Source organism: Juglans regia, chromosome 9 (genome assembly GCF_001411555.2).
Source record: "Juglans regia cultivar Chandler chromosome 9, Walnut 2.0, whole genome shotgun sequence".
In the NCBI taxonomy this organism is placed as follows: Eukaryota; Viridiplantae; Streptophyta; class Magnoliopsida; order Fagales; family Juglandaceae; genus Juglans; species Juglans regia.
Genome location: NC_049909.1, coordinates 18,159,516 through 18,179,677, shown reverse-complemented (window position 1 = coordinate 18,179,677; position 20,162 = coordinate 18,159,516). Strand labels below are relative to the sequence as shown.

The 20,162-nt window shown below is 36.2% G+C and overlaps 3 protein-coding genes across 6 annotated transcripts; 2 read left to right on the top strand and 1 right to left on the bottom strand.

The window, feature by feature from the left end:
* Positions 1-911: 911 nt before the first annotated feature.
* On the top strand, positions 912-4,857 carry LOC108982449 (probable methyltransferase PMT18). Of its 2 annotated transcripts, none has more exons than XM_018953821.2 (6): positions 912-1,294; positions 2,141-2,833; positions 3,127-3,337; positions 3,447-3,744; positions 3,853-4,317; positions 4,415-4,857. In XM_018953821.2, exons 2-6 carry the CDS (start codon positions 2,147-2,149, stop codon positions 4,641-4,643), a joined length of 1,890 nt encoding a protein of 629 aa, XP_018809366.1. In that variant the 5' UTR covers positions 912-1,294; positions 2,141-2,146; the 3' UTR covers positions 4,644-4,857. The 2 variants fall into 2 exon arrangements, with proteins under 2 accessions (XP_018809366.1, XP_035549646.1); XM_035693753.1 differs by lacking the exon at positions 912-1,294 and adding an exon at positions 1,417-1,486.
* A 2,522-nt stretch (positions 4,858-7,379) lies between these two features.
* Positions 7,380-11,716, top strand: LOC108982450 (transmembrane protein 120 homolog). Its single transcript, XM_018953822.2, has 10 exons — positions 7,380-7,996; positions 8,146-8,224; positions 8,351-8,445; positions 8,824-8,928; positions 9,008-9,087; positions 10,027-10,117; positions 10,190-10,297; positions 10,570-10,656; positions 10,938-11,006; positions 11,133-11,716. Exons 1-10 carry the CDS (start codon positions 7,754-7,756, stop codon positions 11,262-11,264), a joined length of 1,089 nt encoding a protein of 362 aa, XP_018809367.1. The 5' UTR covers positions 7,380-7,753; the 3' UTR covers positions 11,265-11,716.
* Positions 11,717-15,535: 3,819 nt separating this feature from the next.
* On the bottom strand, positions 15,536-19,814 carry LOC108982453 (trihelix transcription factor GTL1-like). 3 transcript variants are annotated; one of them, XM_018953824.2, is made up of 3 exons: positions 18,887-19,811; positions 16,495-18,115; positions 15,536-16,379 (listed from the first exon to the last, which is right to left on the bottom strand). In XM_018953824.2, exons 1-3 carry the CDS (start codon positions 19,291-19,293, stop codon positions 16,107-16,109), a joined length of 2,301 nt encoding a protein of 766 aa, XP_018809369.2. In that variant the 5' UTR covers positions 19,294-19,811; the 3' UTR covers positions 15,536-16,106. The 3 variants fall into 3 exon arrangements, with proteins under 3 accessions (XP_018809369.2, XP_018809374.1, XP_018809371.2); XM_018953829.2 differs by having other exon boundaries at positions 16,495-18,111; positions 18,887-18,999; XM_018953826.2 differs by having other exon boundaries at positions 16,252-16,375; positions 18,887-19,814.
* Positions 19,815-20,162: the final 348 nt, after the last annotated feature.

Below are 20,162 nucleotides of genomic sequence, written 5' to 3'. Positions count from 1 at the left end.
CTTGACGAAAAGAATTATTATATTCCGGTGTATACACCAGACCATTTACGTACGTTACTTAAATGTTATGATTTAAATTATATGATTTAGATTTTGACATTTATTTTCTAAATTAAATTATGTTTAATAAGCAATGTGTAGTATAAATACCTTAAAATAACAATACTATATATAATGACAAATGATATATGTAATTATTTTTATAATTTTTTATATGAGTCATTATTATAAAATAATTTATAAAAATAACATCATTTTACAGAAATACTTTCAATTTAAAATATAATCATTTAAGAAATTATACGTCTATCAGTTTTTTTTTTTTTTTAATTTACTATCCGTTTATTGCTGTTTTGCATGTGATTGTATTTCAATTTGGAGGATTAGTTTTCTACTGTCAAAGCTGTGGGCACATGATCGATACTTTTACCCAATAATAAGAGGGAAATACTTTAGTTATAAATAGATTATATAAAATTAAACCTATAAATTAATATGACTTAATATAGTCGTCAGATTGTAAAATTATTTTTATTATAAAATAGATATAATAAATTTTATAAAATCACATTAATTTATAAATTTATTTTATATAATCTCTTTGTATTCTCGTAACAATAAGATGATAATAATGGCTAGCGTGGCCAATGGCTGTAAGATAATAATACTCTGCTCTTGGTAGAGAGAGAGAATAATATGTGTGGGTGAGTGAGGATTGAGAAAATGTTGGAAATGCATGCATGCAGAAGAAGAGAGAGAATTTGAGGGTTGGGAGCTAAACGAGGCGGGTCAGTCTCCTTCAAACGCTCAACGGATCAAACGATGCCACCGGCCATGTTATCTAGACCGGTTCCATCCTTCTCTCTCCTATCGAAAAGAATAAAGAAAAGAGCACATAAAGAAATAATAATATCCCCTGCCCATTTTTTTTTTCTTTTTCGTTTTCAGCTCGTATATATGCTCACCACTCACCACTTCCTGTAATGGCGGAGGCTTTCCGCCTTTCTGTGTTATACATTATTCTATACTTTTAAGCCCCCTCTCTCTCTCTCTCTCTCTGTGGTCGCCTCCTTGTCTGCCCCAAGCTTCATTTATGTATTCTCTTCAAGTTTTATGATGTATATAGCTATTGCCAATAACTCTTAAAAACTAGAGAGAGAAAATAAAGGAGAACTCGAATACCTAGGAGTTTCATGTTAACTTCACATGGTAGTAATTAAAAACATTTCATCGTGAGAATCTGGGAGTCTTTAGCTGAGGAATCTGGGAGTCTTTTGCTGAGCATCACCTTCAGGTGTGCTTCTTTCTCTTTTCTTTTTTTCTTCTTTTTGAAAGAAAAGGTCCACTGCATGGATGTTTCCAGTGGGTTTCCCTTGAAAAAGGTTTGCAAAGTTCGTTTCTCGTTAGAGCTTTTTGAAGTATGAAGAGAAGGGTGCGCACCTTTTTCTGATTTTTGGGTTTTGATTTTCTTTTGAATTGGAAAGAGGTATGTTTCCAGTTTCCAGTTTCTGCATATTCTTGCTTTCCTTTGATTATAACTTATATCTACTCATCATGTCTTATTCGTTTCATTTTGTTTTCACTTCAGTTCCTACAACGAACTAGCAGCTTTGCTGATAGTGGGATCTAGTGTTTGGTCGCTTTTTCTTGATATTTTACGTTACTTTTGTCTTTCAAGTTTTAATTCTTTTTCAGTTTTTGAGCTGTTCTGTTCCGCTGCCATTGGCGTTTCGCCTTCTTTTCTCTGTGAAACCTAATTGCCTTCCATTCATTAGTCCTTTCCTATCCGGCTGACCGTCCCTGTTTCCTCCGTTTCATCTACATGTTCCTGCGAAACTTCGTCTTCTGTTTTCTTGATTTTCTTTTTTTCCCCATATAATGAATGTGGGTGGTAGAAGGTGACATGAGATAATGATTTTCGTGCTGTTTGTGATTTAATTGCCTAATTGATTCCTTTCCTTATTTTTGCTTTTGTTTTCCAAAAATCCAAAAGGAAACAAGAGTTGTTTTGGAAAGAAAATGTTCGGCCTAGTGTCTATTTGTCCATTGCAGCCTCCTCTGTTTCAAATACAATTTTCTGTAAAGGGAATAAAAAACACAAGTGAATAAATTCTCTTGTGATTTCTTTTTGTTATGGCAGAAGTAAATGGCAAAAGAGTACAGTGGATCCCCAAAAATTCATCAGCCGGAATCCAAGAGGAATCGCCTCACCTGGATCCTAGGGGTTAGTGCTCTCTGCATTTTGTCTTACATTATTGGGGCCTGGCAGAATACTTCTGCCCCCACAAATCGATCCGAGGTCTTCAATAATGCAGGCCGTAGCGATATTGGGTCGACTTCAGCAGGCAACAGTCTGCCATTGTCATCTTCATCCTCTGCATTGGATTTTCAAAGCCATCATCAAGTTGAAATGAACAACTCCGGGGGAGCCCAGAATTTCCCACCCTGTGATATTTCCTATAGCGAGTACACTCCTTGCCAAGATCCAGTGAGGGCAAGGAAATTCGATCGGGACATGTTGAAATACAGAGAGCGGCATTGCCCCAAAAAGGAAGAGCTCCTCCGTTGCCTTATACCTGCTCCTCCAAGATATAGGACACCTTTCAAGTGGCCTCAGAGCCGAGACTACGCATGGTATGTTAATATTCCCCACAGAGAACTCAGCATTGAGAAGGCTGTTCAGAATTGGATTCAGGTCGAAGGTGACCGTTTCAGATTTCCTGGAGGAGGTACCATGTTCCCCCGCGGAGCTGATGCATATATTGATGACATTAACGACCTCATTCCTCTCAAAAGCGGAAATATCAGGACTGCCATAGACACAGGCTGTGGTGTAAGTACCAGCAATGCTATATACTACACTATGCTTTCATCCCATTTTGTAAATGTGGCTCTTTTTATGATTATCTCTAATTTTTTAGAGAAAATAATTCAAAAGTTGATGGGCAATGCTACCCGTCACTATGGGATAACAGTGAGATGATTGTGTAGTATATAGAATTTTCCAAAAGATATATATAAGTTATATGTGTTTTGTTGTAATTTATGACTTCTCAGTATAGATTAGATGGCAGGAAATTTGCTAATATGCTTTCCCCATGACTTCTATTTGTTGTGTGTATTAAGGTTGCAAGTTGGGGAGCTTACCTGTTGAGGAGGGACATCCTGGCAATGTCGTTTGCACCAAGGGACACGCACGAAGCACAGGTCCAGTTTGCATTGGAGCGGGGAGTTCCTGCTATGATTGGCATCATGGCCTCACAGAGGCTTCCTTACCCAGCGAGGGCATTTGATATGGCTCATTGTTCACGCTGCTTGATTCCTTGGCAGAAATATGGTGAGATTTTATAAATTTGCAAAAGCTAAAACTCATCACACATCCTCTTTTATGCATGCAGTGAGTGAGACAAGAAGTGTATTCATCTGAGATGGTTTGATTTCTACAGATGGTATGTATCTAATTGAAGTGGACAGAGTTCTGAGGCCTGGTGGTTACTGGATTCTTTCCGGCCCCCCAATCCGCTGGAAGACATACTGGAGAGGATGGGAAAGAACTCAAGAAGATTTGAAACAAGAGCAAGATGCAATTGAGGATGTAGCCAAGCGCCTGTGCTGGAAGAAAGTGATTGAAAAGAATGATCTTGCAATCTGGCAAAAGCCTCTCAATCACATTGATTGCATTAAGAGCAAGAAGGTTTATAAAACACCACATATATGCCAGTCGGATGATCCAGACACAGCTTGGTACTCCCACAGCGCATCATCTCTCATGCATCATTCATTGCTTTGGTAATACAAAAACTATTGTGGTTGACTCTATTTAACTTCGCATCTTTTTGTGCTGATGAAAAGGTACAGAAACATGGAAACTTGCATCACCCCACTACCAGAGGTAAGCAGCTCAGATGAAGTTGCTGGTGGGGCATTGGAGAAGTGGCCCCAGCGTGCATTTGCCATCCCTCCTAGAATTACTAGTGGATCGATACCAGGCATCACCGCCGAGAAATTCAACGAAGACAATGATCTATGGAAAGACAGGGTGTCCCATTACAAGGGGATCATTCCCCTATCCAAGGGACGGTACAGGAACATCATGGACATGAATGCCTACCTCGGTGGGTTTGCTGCAGCCTTGTCCAAATATCCTGTGTGGGTTATGAATGTGGTTCCTGCCAATTCGAACCAGGACACTCTAGGTGTGATTTATGAACGCGGTTTCATTGGGACGTACCAGGATTGGTGTGAGGCATTCTCAACATATCCAAGAACATATGATCTCATTCATGCAGGCGGTTTGTTCAGCATATATCAGGACAGGTAAAAACTTTGAGATACAACTGCACACAACATGCTTAATGATCTTTGGTCTTGTAATTTTGAACATTGTGGTTGGCTTTGTGTTTGTGTATTGAAGGTGTGACATCACCCACATTCTGCTAGAAATGGATAGGATTTTGAGGCCAGAAGGCACAGTTATATTTAGGGATACAGTAGAGGTTCTTGTGAAGATTCAGGGTATTATAGATGGAATGAGATGGAAGAGCCAGTTTGTGGACCACGAAAGTGGGCCCTTCAATCCGGAGAAAATTCTTGTTGCTGTCAAGGCTTACTGGACCGGTGAAGCTGCACAAAAACAAAGCTAGTTCCCCGGAATTCTTAGGTATACTTGTGTTTTGCCAAAGCATTTGATTTTATATTTTTTTTCTTTTTTTTGAGTTTTTCTAAAGCATACTGTTCCTATAAACATGGGAAATGGTTAGTTTTGCTTAGCCATCATGTATTTTGTTTACATGCTGTAATTGCAGAGAGTTGTTTCCATTTTATGTTTCGTTTTATCATAATCATTACTGGCTTACGTAGAAATGCTTCCAATATCTGACGTATTTGATGGAAGTATATTACAAGGGGTGAAAAAGAAGGTTGTACCACTAAAAAGGAAAATGCTTGGATTATAACATTTGATATTACGTAAACATACAAATTGACGTGGTTACTCTTTGTCGAGGACTTGTGCAGACACTGATGGATTGTTGTGTCATACCGACACGTTAATCAATTTTTAAATATAAAATAAATAAAAATCGTGATTGTCTTGACTCTTGCCCCTTTATGATATTTGATGTAGTAGACATAGCAAAATCCCACAAAAATATTGGTCTCTCTCTCTCTCATTCTTCTTGGCAAATGGAAGAACTTCATGTCAACCACCATATGAATTAAGGAGACAACTAACCCCACCAATTTCTATGGCTGTACGTCATATTTCAGCCTGACACGGCAATGAAGTAAACAAACAGATGCTGCATCTGCACGTAATTACTGTCAAAGGGAAGGTAACGAGTATATTTTAGATGGTTAGTCGAAATTGCAATCATTTTATACAGTTTTCATTGGATCCCAAGGACTATTCCATACACAAAAACCTTGTAGCCATTATTTTTTTTTTTTTTTTTGTTCTAGTTTTAGGAGCCAATGTTCATAGGGTATGTTTTCGGTAAGAGGAATAGTCAGGATTGCACGTAGTTTCAAATAATTTGTCAGATTTAATTTATAAAAAAAATAATTTTATAATCTAAAGAATCACATCAAATCACGTCAATTTATAATATTATTTTTATATAATTTTTTTTATGGCTAGTATATTTCTCTTTCGATAAAAATGTCGTCAAGGTTGGCATAATATGTGGTCCCGTAGACATGGAGGAGGTGAAAAGGTGATTTATGCAGCAATTATACAAGAGAAACATTTTAATCACAAAATTCCATAAAAGTAAACTATAAAATAACATAATTTATCAATTTATAATATGTTAGATTATAAAAATATTTTTATTATTATAAATTATATATATCGTATCATATCAAACCAAATCTAAAAATTTTGGAGTGTCAGATGTCTCAATCTGTGGATCCGCCCCTAATTATACATAAGAGCAATCACAAGAGTAGTTGTGCTCTAGAGACTACAACAAAGGATGTAATCATGTAACACAATAATCCATTGCATTCGACCATTGAAGCCTGAAGGAGAGCTCCATGGTGTCCATCAGTGTCAACGACGAAAGGACGTACACTATCTTACTTTCTCCATATACTATACGACACCTTCTATGGAGAGGTAAACGCAATGGGAAAAAGAAAAAGGATGTACATACGAATATTTGTTACAATCTTAAATCATGTAAATTTTATCATTAAAAAAATTATTTTTTTATTTGAATTTCAGATTTATCTACTTTATTTATAAGGAGTGTATACATTTTACATATTCTAAGACTATCAATATCATTTCTTAAAATATATATATATATATATATATATATATATGAGGATAAAAGTGAAGATGGTTCAATCCAATATATTCGAATAATCAAAAGACACTACAATGTTAAAGAGATTTAGGACAAGCTCAGAGATGAGAAAAATTTTATAAATAGTAATAAGATAATTTGTGTATAGTTTTTTTATGAGATTTTGGAAAATGAGAGAGAAAATATTAAATACAAAATATTATAAATATAAAATATTATTAGAAAATAGTTTTTTAATATTATTTTTGTTTAGAAATTTAAAAAAGTTGAATTATTTTTTATTTAAAAATTTAAAAAAATTGTAATGATTAGTTTAAAAATATTTATCTTTGAGTAATGTTTAGAAAAAAATAGAATGAGATGAAAATTTTAAGATAGAAACTTTTTTTCAAAGAAGTTCTAACCTCTAATAGTTACCACTGTATCCAATCAAATAGATTGTTCGTGTGAATAAATAGGCAACATTTAATATACAGTAAATATTATAGAATTTATATTATATTTAGAGCATTAGTATTAGTCTATATATATGCATATATAAAATCACTTCTTTTATATAACTATTTTATTATTCAAGTAAAATTCTCACATTAGCTTATTCATATTTGAGATAAAATAATAATAAAATAATATTATTTTTTATTATTAATTTTTTACTAAAATCAATTTTTTAATATATTTTTTACAATTAATATCCATTACGTACATTTAATATTAATAATACAAATATAATAATAAAAAATATATAATATATTATTATAATAAAATGAATGTGTTTGTTGTGTTGTTAAATGAGAGAGAAAAAGAAAGGATTGAGAGAAAGAGAGGAAGGAGAGATGAGAGAGAAATAATGATTAAAATATATTTTGTAGAATGAATAGTAGTTATCTAAATTTAGATAAATACTGTTTATAACTAACTAAATATTTAGATATGGATAAATTAATGTAAAAAATTTTAAAATCATATTATTTAAATATAACTTTACATATATATATATATGTATAAACTAATGTAGATGCTCTTATATTTCTCTACTGCTCTATATCTTGTAAAAGTTCTTAGATCCGAACGACATGGTTGTAGCTAATGTTTAATTGCCCATTACCTCAAGAAGACGTTGATGTTCAAACCTAATTTTCGATTTTATTTAGGTATGATAGTGAGAGTTAGGCAAAGGGAGGTAGCCAAGGGCTGAAGGGTTTACCCGTAAACGAACCGTACATGAAAAGCAGAAGTACTTAAATAGGAATTAACTACGTCAAGGCTGAAGCGGTGGTGTTTGGTAATGAATTCTGATTCTACTCTGCATTCCTATGGTTTGAGGTTGTTGAGGTGATGTTACCGCAAAGAAAACGAAAGCACGACTCGAGAAAGGAAGTGCTTGGGTACTAAGAAAACGAAAAGAAAAGAATTGGGTCGGGGTGAGAAAAGAGAGAGAGATGGCTGATTCGAAGGCTGCGTTGGAGGATTCTGCGAAGAATGTAGAGGAAGAAGTAAGGAGAGTGGTGGAGCAGGCGAAGGAGCTGCAGGATTCGGTTGCGTCTTCCATCTCCAAGGCTTCCTCCGATGAGCTGTCTCTCAGTCACCGCGCACTTTCCCTCGACTCCTCCATCCGCCGCCTACAGTCTTTGCTCCGTTCCCTGCTCTTCTATCACCTTCTCGATCCTAAATTAGTTAACAAGGCAGTTCTCTCAATCTCCCTTGCGCCTCTGCGTGTCTCGTTGTTCAATTGGAAAGGATTCGTCTTGGATTGGAGTCCAATTTCACGATTTTTGTTCTTTAATCTTTGATCAGGATATAATTTTATTCGTTTATTTCCTTTTATGATCAGCTCCAAGAAGAATTAGAGAGAGCAAGATGTATTATGGTTGACGGAGACGCCGCTACATATCTTCGTGGCAAAAATCAGGGTGCTTTTCCCATTTTATTCTCCTTTTCTCCTATTTTAGATACTGGTAGTCCCATGAATTCTAATAAAGCCTGTTAATTTCTATCACGAATTGACGATTTATTGTGTTGATATGATACGGGGGCAGGCGGGTTTCTGAGGATGTTTTTGGGTCCAATTAATGTGCGTGCCTCGCGGAAAGACGTCCAGCTGAAGGTTAAAGAGGAGTACAACAGCTACAGAGTATTGTTTCTATTTATCTCTCGATTCTCTTACCAAAGACTAAACGTCTTTTCATTCCAAATGCATCTCGTGTGCTTTTTTATTTTCAGATTATCTTTGCATAATAAACTCTCTTCCTTCCTAATATGATTTAGATATCAAACAAGATATAAAACTTGATTTTCTTTTCATCCATTAAAACTTGATTGATATATTCTAGCAGAATCAGAATCCGCCTTCAATACAGGTAAAGCTTCTGGTTGTGCTTGGATTACTGTCAAGCTTATTCTATCATCTTTCTGCTGCATTTTCCATATAGCTCGAACTAAAACAAATGGCAACTGAACTGTGGTGTGCTTCTTGAAGAATTTCGCTCACATAATTATCTCTTTGGACCAGGATAGAACCGCCCTCCTTTTTCTTCTTTTTCCATCGATGCTGCTTATCCTAAGATCTTGGATTTGGGATGGATGCTTGCCAGCATTTCCTGTTCAGCTGTACCAGGTATCTCCTACTTAACATTTCTCCACTTCTGATTTTGAAGATTCGTCTGTGATGTAATTTGGAACATACACTTTGTCAGGCTTGGCTTTTGTTCCTCTACACTGGTTTGGCATTGCGAGAAAACATTTTGAGAGAGAATGGAAGTGATATTCACCCATGGTAAGCATTTGCATATAATTCTCCCAGCATTAAAACTTTCTTTAAATTGGGCATGCGTTTTGTCATATTCATTGGCTGTTGTAACATGCTTCTTGTTCTTTTATGTTCTTGAGTAGAACAATGAATTGACTGTAAATGTGAAAGTGAATGTGTCTAAATTCCGAGATGCATTGAATTTGAGTGTGATGAAATATTGACTATAGTTGATGAATTTGTTGTGATGGTTGCATCTTATGAGAGCAAGCCCAAGTGAAAAAAATAAGGCAGATATGTCAAGCATAATGTGGTAGTTTCCCATCGTAGAGATTTATAGATTATGAATTTGACATGTAATCTGCTTTAGTTGCACCATCTTTTATGTTGAGATGTAGTTTATTAAATTGATTGGGCACACCTCCAATGTTGGAGACACCTGATTAAATGTTAGTTGTTGGATGCCATCTTGTGATGATGTTGGGAGAATTGAATCAAAGTTGTTAAATGATGAAGTTTTGGAATAAACTTCACTTTAGTTTGTGTATTTTCACCGTTTAAGATGATGAAGCTTTGTGTGAGGCTATCAGGTTTACCTTTGCATAATTGTTTCTGAGATTGCTTGGTAACCGCACTTGTTTTATCATTTTGTGTTGGTTACTCAAGAGTCTTACTTTTGAGAGTGTTACAGAGTAAGAGTGTTAAATATGCAGACTGAAGTTTCCTCTTACTGAGATCTTTTTAGGTTGATGTCTTGCTGATTTCCCCCTGACTAGTATTTTTCTTAGTGTTGCAAATACAAGGAGCTTCTACAGTTCATTTTGTGTATCTTCATATATAGGGGCTTTCCTTGTGTCCTGCCTCAAAATATCAAATGCATATAGTTTTAGTTTATCAGCCACTTTTTTTTTTGACTGGGTTGGTACAGCCCATAGAATATTTATAAAATACTGTTGGATTCTACAGGTGGATATACCATCACTACTGTGCTATGATAATGGCCCTTGTTAGTCTTACATGGGAGGTTAAAGGACAGCCAAATTGTGCACAAAAGCAGGTTATTTTTGTTTGCTTATGTGCAAACTACAACATTTGTTCTGTTTATAATTGTCAGTTAAATTTTGTGCAGAGAGGGGTTCAACTTTTCCTACAATGGGCTATGATGCAAGGAGTTGCGATGCTTTTACAAAATAGATATCAGCGCCAGAGACTCTATACCCGTATTGCATTGGGAAAGGTGCCATTCCAAATTTTTCTCTGCATCTAACACAAATTCTCCTGTCTTAGTCATTCTACGTTTTATCTTTATCATTGCCCCCCCCCCCTCCCCCTCCGGTCAGTCATCACCATGCAGCTCTTCCTTCTATAGGGGTGGGGGGGCATAGCCCATCTTCCGTGTTATTTTCATTGCAGATCTCCTTTGTTAGGGTGATGTAGGCATGCCAGGAATGCCTTTCTAACATATTTGTGAACATATGGTTCCCATGTGTATTTTAATTTTGTTTTCAGGCTAAGAGGATGGATGTTGTCTGGGGAGAAACGGCCGGTGTGGATGGCCAACTGTGGCTGTTGTGTCCCATACTTTTTATTTTACAGGTGATTTGCTCAAAATGTTGGTTTGTACTAGTGTTGAAATTTTTCTGAAGAATATTACTGGTATTATTCATTTAAGATGAGTACAACCCATTGCACCCACTTAGTTGTATGTTCTGCTCGAAAAGATGTCAGGCAAATATGGTTTCCTGCTTTATTGTATCATTGTAAAGCAAGTTTCATCTTTGTTATGTAAAATGTTTTAAGTAAACATACGAACCTGAGTTTAGTCATAGTCTTTTTGTTTGTTTTCATTTTAAGTTGTGTTAATGTATTTTATGTAGGGTTTTGAGGCGTACGTGGGACTACTGTTGCTCCAGACTGCATATCTCGGGGTCGTTTCTGAGTGGCAGGTAATTTCTGTCGAGGATCTTCCTCTGTTTTTTCAGTTTAACCAAATGAAATAAAAATGAACAGGAGAAAACTGCGTTATTATGTATGCCGAAACAATATTTAGTGATAGAAAGTTGTTGTTGCAGGTATTTTTTTGTGGGATCCTTTTCGTCATAATGGCTGTTGTGAACTTTGCAAATACAGTACAGACACTCCTAGCCAAGTCGAGGTTTAAGGCAAAGATGAAAAGAAGCAAGAGCAAGCAGGATCTGCAATAGCTTATCCCTAACTATCAGATATAGTCTTCCTATAAAGCCTTTTACGAAATTCCATTTTTGGGATTTTTTTTCTCTCGGTCTCAACATGTTTTCTTGAAGCCAAGGCAGCAGAAGTTTCTTCATGAATTTTCATTTTTGACCTCCCCCACTCACCTTTCTAAAGGGGGTCTGAGAATGAATGTGTTTGACTTTGACAGAAGCGTTAACTGTGATGCAAGTCCTAATAATTTTGTGTACTACTTGGCCCATATTATCTGCTCGACTGCCTGTGTAATTATATTTTCTTCTCTTTTGCATAAACTGGGAGTCAAGGTAAAGAGCCTTCATGTGAAATGAGATTGTACTTCATTCCTCCCATGGTGGTGTTAGCATTTTTTTATGAATCGTGTAGAAGTTACATGTGAACAAACCTTTATTGAGTGCCTTCGTAATATGAGACAATGGTTTGCAGAGATTGAAGAAGAGGTCAGGAACATGTTTTTGTTTGTTTTCTGTGAGAACTTTGGGGTTCTTTCATTTACTGCTGCCTGTTACCAGTTTGAGATGCGAACCTGGTGTTGGTGGTTGGGTCTCCAGAGAGGGAACATCTTTTGTATAATTGTCCATACTTCTATTTATGTTTTGAATGCTGGCTTGCGTCAATGAAGAATTTGGGAAAAATTGACTCTGCAAAACAGAATTAATTCAGATTCTCTCGAGTTTTTATCCGAATATTAGGACCAACAGTGGAAGAGAGAGAAACATATAGGGATTAAAATATTTATAGCTACTCGGTTAAATTTTTCGAATAGCATTAAGATTTGGATTGATTATACAAATGAGATGAGATTAAAGTTGAATAAAATATTATTATAATATAATTTTTTAATATTATTATTATTATTTTAAGATTTGTAAAAGTTGAATTTTTTATTATATTTTGTGAGAATTTGGAAAAATTGTAATAATTAGATGATATAAGATAATTTGTGTAATCAAATGAGGCTTAAGGTGCCGTTTGGATAGGGAGTTGAAATGAAAGTTGAATAAAATATTATTAAAATATTATTTTTTAAAATTATTATTATTTTAGAATTTGAAAAAAATTGAATTGTTTATTATATTTTGTATGAGAATTTGATAAAGTTATAACGATAAAATGAAATGAAATATTTCTTGTATCCAAAAGTACTGTTTGAAGCACATTTTATGCATTTGTTTTTCTTTCATTCTCAACCTTAGAGTTTTGGTACGAATTTTAGAGGATCCAAGTGGAAAATATAGCGTTGCCTACACAGTCCGCTCTATTTTCTCATTTATCAATATAGGCCCATACCTTCTTTTCCCCTTTCATTGACTATTTGCATCCTTTGTTGGGCTTGTGAAACAGTGCAAAAAGTCAGTGCTTTGATCGTCGCTTATTTTATATTAGAGAAATACTTCTACCCATAACTTGAAATAATTTGACGTGATTCGTCATATTATAAAATTATTTTTATTATAAAATAGATATAACGAAACTAAATCAATTTATGAGAATATCAATTTTGTAAAAGTTCAAAATTTACGCTTGATCGACAAAAAAGTGATAATCATATATTTAATTTAGAATTGACCCAAATTAAAAAGGAAAAAAAAAAAAAAAAGAGATAAGAGTACTACGAGACTTGGGAATGAAGTATATACATATAACGGATTACTGCAGAATGGCAAATAGGTACGTAGCCGTTGGTTGTTTTGAAAGGAAGGGAGATAACAATGATCAGGACGTATGTATGTGAAGGCATTAAATTCATGACTATTACGTGAATTTTGGCTTCTAAATTAATTAAAGCGTCGACAAGGCTAAACATCATGATTTAGCTAGGCAAAGGAGAAAATAACCGAATGTTTGAGGAAAAAATTCGAGATGATAAATCTGTGGATAGTAGGGACATAGTTCGAGTTATAATGTTTTATATGGAAAAATAAGAAAAAAAAATTGAATAAAAATATTATAAAGTTTTAAAATATAATTTTTTATTTTAGAATTTGAAAATATTATTTTTTGTTTAAGTTTAGAAAAATTGTAATAATTAGATAATACTTAAATAACAAAATTGAAAAGAAAAAATATATAAATGATGTTTAGATATTGAAATAGAATGTAATGAGATGAGATAAGCCGTATCATTAAACTTTCTTAAACCAATACAATAGAATATTTAATTAATAAAATAAAGTATAAAATCAAAGTTCATGACCTGTACTCACTCGAAATGCTCGACCCAAAACTACTCATTTTATAGGGCCATCTGGTATTGAAATGCTGCAGATAACTCCAAATTAAGCCATCTTGATCTCTTTCTCCCCATGTGCTAGCTGCTACCTGCAACATGCAATATTACAGCAGCGGCGCCTAACGCGTCATTCATACAACCAAATTAAAATATCCCATAAATATATTTACACACAAATGCATGTATTATATTATTGCACAGAATCAGCAGATCATCGAGTTCTGAAAAGTCGGTTAAAGATCAAAGGAAAACATGAGTAATTAATTAAAAAGAAGACTGGTGAAGTAGTACTACTCATGCAGGGATCGAATTTGGCGGGCCAAAGCTGCAGGCATGCTGTAAAAACTACATACATAAATTAATAAACAAGAACATGGTAGGGCATACTTCTCGATCTGCTTGAAATGATGATCAGTTGGATCATATATATATATATATATATATATATATAATTATTATCGTGCAACTGAAAAAGGTTTTATTTGCACAGATCATCATCGATAAGAAACCAAACCTAGTACGTACGAGCTTGCTAGCTGGAGGTTGGCAATGGTGATTTATTTTCGTTTTGTACTGATGGAAGAAGTATTAATGGAGGGCTTGGCCTTAGTCCGGGCCCGGCCTAGCTACGTACGGCGCCTGGCTGGCTTTAGTACTCTCAGGATCAAAGAAAATATTATCCCACCGATACGGATGATGATCTATATATAATATTCTTCATAGATTATGACGCTGTTTATCTTAGAATTAATTGAAAGCTTTTCTTTGTTAATTAATTTGCAGTAACCATGAACGCTAGCTAGCTAGCTGATTGCAGTACTCAAGTACATGAAAACAGAAACAACATTAATGAAGTTGGAAGTAGTTAAATTACCTCAACCAGCTTTCAGGTTCAGAACTTAATTCGATCCTTTCGACCAGAACGACAAACTACCTACGTACGTACCTCGATCGTACAGTCATGGCCGCCAAATTCATCATGTGTTCTGAAATATTAATGAAACGATCGTCGACTCGAATTAATAACTTTTAATACTCGTAAGGTAAATGTAAGTTTTCGAGAATTAATAACATATATATTATATGGGGCGAGAAATAGTGTTGTTTTTGCCTGCGTCTTTATTTTTTATTAAATATTGATTGTTATTTTATTTATTGTGATATATATTTATGTATATGTATTTATTATTATTATTATTTTATTTTTATTTTTATTGATATTGAATATAGTTTCTTTACAAATATTGTATATATGATCGAATTGAATAATTCAATTCTTGAAAGAAATAGATATTATTTCACATTTATTATATGAATTAACTCATATAATTGCGTCAAAATCCAACACACGAGCTATATATGTAGGGTCTATTTCTTTTCCGGATTAAAATATATACACAATGTATAGTATCATATAATTATAGAGGATCCAATTGGATTACAATTTATTTATCTACATTTATTTTTCAGCTATTAATTTCGATTGTCATGAAATGATCAACAGGCCGTCAACTCAACTGGGATTTCAAGTTACAATATGGCATGTGTTCATTAATTGGAGCTAGCTAATAGTTTAAACCCATTTTTATTTTGTAATTTCCAAACTGGGTGGGTTTTTTCTTCTTCTTTTTTTTTTTTTGCCTTTTATATATAATAATATTCCTAATATTGAAATAATAGGAGGGAGCTGCTAGCTAGGTAGAGATCAGAACGAAAGCATGCAATTCAATAAATAGAAAATTTCTATTTATTATAAGTTATACTACAAGAAAAATATATATTTATGACGAATTATTTACGATGAGAATGACTATTTACGATGAAAATAGACTTATTTTAATAAAAAATAGTCATTTTTACAGAAAATAACTAACTACAAATAAACAATTTTCTTATAGTGTTGATTAATATTAAATTTTTAATCTGTATGTATGAATCGTATGCAGATAATATACTGATCTATATATATATAGTTTATAGAGTACGACTTAAAAATAAAATAACTCCAACAAATATTTCAAGAGAGGGAATTGGAAATTAAGTTATTACAAACTGAATAACAAGGATACCCAGTTTTTTCCAATTCGTCCAAATTAAGCAAATAAGGAAGAAAGAAAACCGAGCTGTAAAAATAAAATAAAATAAAAATAACCTGAAACATCTGCTCCTGATTTCAAAACCATCAACATCTCATTGTCTTGCAGATCTCCATACTCCAGTAGTACGTGCACCTTATTGACGAAGAAGAAGATGATCGTGACAGTACTAAGCGCATGCTGTTGCGGTGCAAGCTTATTTTTCTCTCTCAATTGAAAGATTGCTCGTCCCGTTTGCCTTTGAAAGGTTTATTAATCTCCAACAAATTAATCAACAAATTGGAAAAACCTTGTACAACCGATCAATGCCATCGATCCAAGGTTTCCCCCGTTAACAAAGCTACAGACAAATGGAAGAAGAAGTTAGAATATATAAAATTATCAAGCTTTCAACTTGCTCCGCCATGATTAGGTTTCTTCTTGATTTGAGCTTCTGAACCAATAGCTAGAAATATATGGTACATGAGTAGCCATGGATGCCAATTAGGCTATAGAACCACGGCCAAAAAGGAGGGTGCCCCATTTCCTCCTCCATTAGGGGCCACTGCATTCTGTCTCTGAAATTCAATCTTATAACCCATCTTCATATCCTCTTCCAATTCTTTGTCCTCCTCTTCATCCTCGTCTTCCTCTTCCTCTTGATCAATATTATTGTCGGTATCATCTTCCTCGGTTTTGTCATAGTCATCTACAATTAATTGTTGCTGACCTTGATGTTCCTGCTGTTCCATTATTATTAACTCCTTCACAATGTCTTCTGGCTTCAAATTGGAAAATGACAATCAGCATTTTTCCATGACATAAAGTGGTAAGTGATCAGAAAAGATCCATAATGGCAATGCAATAATGTACTTTATATATGGGGATTGAGTTTACCTTTTTGGGTGCCCCTTCAATCCCTTCTCCAAAGATTCCTTCTGGCAATCCCATGTTGCTTGTCTGGGACCGTACATCTGTACTAGCTCCATTTTTGTTTTCTGAATCCGTACTGGCAAGGCCATGTGGTGGTCGTGGTTGTGGTGGCGGAATAGTTTCCGGAGCATCGCTTGGATCCAGTTCGATGTTCTCTTGCTGCTGTGGCCTGTTGATCTGATAAAGGAAACTCACGTTGTTGCCGCTGCCACCAGTACTGCTAGAGCCGCCCTGAATCTTCTTCCGATAAAGCGCATCGAGTTCGTGAAAATAAGGACAGGTTTTGGCATCTTCGGGGCGTTCTTTGTTGCTTTCCTTTACCTTCTTGTAGTACTTATTGATGTTCTCCCATTTTTCTTTGCATCTTTTGGCACTTCTCTTGTAACCCATCCGCTGCATTCCTGCCGAAATTTCATCCCAAAGTGGTCCCTTGGGCCCTGCTTCTTGATACCTTGATTCGAGCCCACTCCTCAACTTTATAAGTGCAAGAACCTCCGCCTTCGGCCATCTCGAGGAAATTGGTTCAAAGCTCCCTCCTCCTCCACTAATGTCCTGCGGGGGTACCTGCTGTTCTGGGATAGCCATCACCACTTGGGTATGTCGATGAGAATGTCGGAGAACTTGTTGCTGTTGTGGCTTTTGTTGTGAGGAAGGTGGTTGCGGTGGTGGTGCCGGCATTGGTGAGGGGACAAGGGCAGGTGGTGGGGCAGCAGGAGTATTGCTTAGATGTGTAGGTAGTTGGATGGAGTGGCCTGTTATCTTTTGTAGAAACCCAACTATGGCGGCATCTCTGGAAGCAGAGGTGGCCCGGTCCTGAGCCATTAGCTCGTGCTCGCGGGCCAGCCTCGCCATCTCTTGCCTATTCCAAGCTTCTTCTCTTATCATCCTGTCTTGCTCTCTCTTCTCCATTACCTCTAAAAATCTTTGTTGCATGGCTTCTTGCTTGTGCATGACCTGTTTCATTAGATTCTGGAAGAACGCCATCATTCTACGGGTGTCACTACTGCCGCCGGCCTTTGATGATTCCCGACGTTTACGTTTGCGACTGCTACCTAAGTTCAATGGCTCCGCTTCTAGGCTCTCCTCTTCGTCATCGTCGTCCTCGTGGGATCCCGGTGAAGAGGACAAGCTATTAGATGAGAAGCTGACGCCTATCGGCGGGGCTGCTGCTCCGATAGATCCAGAAACGGGAGCCGGTGCAACTGCTGCCGAACTAGGATTGGGAGGAAACATTCCGAAGCCCGGAGGGACTTGGGGATTAACTCTGATGGATGTGATTGGCATAGGGTTGCTGAAGATACCGCCGATGCCAATACCAGTGGAAACCGGAGCAGCCATAGGGTGAATGGTGGTGAAGGTAGTTGTCGCCGGCGGCACTACGAGAGTAACCGAGCCGCTATTGCCAGCGGCGCTGCTACCGGAAAATGAACCATGGAGAGCCTCAAGCTCGCTGAAAAACTTGTAGCTTTTCCCATCTTGACGACCAGCCCGGCTTTCCTTTGTTCGCTTGTAATACTTGTCGACGTTCTCGAATTTTTCTTTGCATTTCTTGGCACTCCTTTTGTATCCCATCTCCCCCAGCTTCCTGCCACCAACCCAGATTTTACTTGCGTATAAAATACTCAGATCATATATACAAAATCTTATATCTGATCTTCTGCTAGCTACCAGAAGAAAATAAAAAAGAAAGCAAACCCGAAAGTACTGACTTCTCTCCTTCCGATGCATATAATCTAACCGGTTATCAGGACTAGGCAACAAAAAAAGTACTCCATAAATTATGATCCAAGAGAGATCGAGAAGGAAAAAAAAAATTACAGCTACTGATCATGTACTGTGTCATTTTCGATCCGTTGTTCTTTTTTAATCTAAAGAGTGAAGAATTCTTCTTGGGGCTTTCAATTACTGATTGAATACAATAAACTAAGTGATTTTTTTTTCTTTTCCTCTTCACCTGTGTCCAAGGCGATTGGCTGCAATACATGCAGCGGATCTGAGACGTTCTTTAAAAAAAAAAAAAAAGAGAGAGAGAAGGAAATAGAGGGAGAGAGAAACAAAGATGGCTTGGCAGCTCGTGAATTGTGAGCAAAAGAGATAAAGAAGCCCAGTGCACTTTTATGTGTGGAGATGAGAGTGCGAGTGTGAGAGGGGATCTATTTTGCGCAGAAATTACCACCGCCAGTAAAGAAGCTTTGGCTCGATAACAATGCGTTTTGATAAAGAAAAGGACTTTTTCTGGTTTTGCTTGAAAGATATTTTTGTGTGCTTTTATCTGGAAATGGATGGGAAAGGATGGATATATTGGGGTTGAATAATCTTTACAATATATATGTATATGTATGTATATGATGATTACCTAGATATATCTTCCCATAGGGGGCCTTTGAGTGATGCATCACGGAAGACTGCGTCCATCTCCGACCTAATCTTGAGAAGTGCTAAAGTCTCTTGACGAGGCCACCGATTTCCGCCGCCAACACCTCCTCCATCTCCGGCACCGGCAGCCAGTGCATCCTCATCTGCACCACCACCCTGTAAAGCCATCAGCTCATCCAAATTCACAGCCGCAGAGGCAGGAGGCCGGCAACTGATGGGCGAGGCAGCTTCCACCTGCAGCTGGGCTTGGTCGTTGTCCATTCCCATCTGGTGACCGCCGGTAGTTGTCGCAGCAGATGTTGCATCCAGGGCAGGAGTAGTACCCATCTCGGATGACCCTCCGTATTGAGATTTAGACCCCCCTCCGCCATCTCCTCCTTGTTGCATCTCTAGTTTAAATATTCCCAAAGCTGGATCGATGCCTCGATTTCCAATTCTACCAAATTGTTCTCTTCAAAAATCTAGCTGTAATAACTGATCCGGTGCTGGATCTTCTTCCACTACTTGATTTATATCTCACCTTTTTAATTCCTTCCTCCCGCGTTCAGTCGGTCGTCGTGTCATGAGTGAGGGAAGTGGCTTCTGCGAGAAATAGAGAGACGAAAGAAGCAAGCGCAGAGACAAGTTTTGGTTGCGGGATGTTAAGAAGTGGAGGAAAAAAAGAACAGAGAGAGGACAGTAGCCAACTGGAAAGATAAAAGAAGGCAGAAAGTGAATTTATATGAGTTAGTGCTGCCCCCCCTTCAAGATTTGATCTTTTATTCCCCTTTGTTTTATTTACTCTAATTTTGAAACCAAAACCAAAACCAAAACCAAAACAAAAAAGATTGAGTGAGCTTGAGAGGAAGAGAGAATAGAGAGAGGGGCTGTGGTCTATGGCGAAAGAGATCAATGTAGAGAGAGAGAGAGACAGAAATGAATGGAGATGACTATTATGAGCAGTATGATGATTAAGAGAGAGAGAGATGATAATACAAAAGAAATGCTGTGTTGTCAAAACTATTTACCAACAATTGACTAAAATTCAAAATTTTTATTTCATCTTTATAATTTTTTTAAATCTATATATAAAATAAAATAAATAATTTAATTAATTTAATTTTAAAATAAAAATAATATTAAAAAATATATTTTAATAAACAGAGAACAGAGACATGATTAATCAAAGTTCAAACAAGGAAAGAAAAAAAAAAAAAAAAACAAAGGGGGAGAAATGGCAAACAATCCATCCTTGAGAGACAGACACACGCACACTC

Bases quoted from the DNA above. Each gene is read 5' to 3' on its own strand.
- LOC108982449 (XM_018953821.2), top strand. From the start codon at position 2,147: ATGGCAAAAGAGTACAGTGGATCCCCAAAAATTCATCAGCCGGAATCC. The intron at 3,338-3,446 runs GTGAGATTTTAT...TGATTTCTACAG, and splicing joins GATTCCTTGGCAGAAATATG to ATGGTATGTATCTAATTGAA. The intron at 3,745-3,852 runs GTACTCCCACAG...GCTGATGAAAAG, and splicing joins GATGATCCAGACACAGCTTG to GTACAGAAACATGGAAACTT.
- LOC108982453 (XM_018953824.2), bottom strand. From the start codon at position 19,293: ATGCAACAAGGAGGAGATGGCGGAGGGGGGTCTAAATCTCAATACGGA. The intron at 18,116-18,886 runs GTAATCATCATA...GGTTGGTGGCAG, and splicing joins CTATGGGAAGATATATCTAG to GAAGCTGGGGGAGATGGGAT. The intron at 16,380-16,494 runs GTAAACTCAATC...TCCAATTTGAAG, and splicing joins TTGAAGGGGCACCCAAAAAG to CCAGAAGACATTGTGAAGGA.
- LOC108982450 (XM_018953822.2), top strand. From the start codon at position 7,754: ATGGCTGATTCGAAGGCTGCGTTGGAGGATTCTGCGAAGAATGTAGAG. The intron at 8,225-8,350 runs GTGCTTTTCCCA...ATACGGGGGCAG, and splicing joins TCTTCGTGGCAAAAATCAGG to GCGGGTTTCTGAGGATGTTT. The intron at 10,298-10,569 runs GTGCCATTCCAA...TTTTGTTTTCAG, and splicing joins CCCGTATTGCATTGGGAAAG to GCTAAGAGGATGGATGTTGT.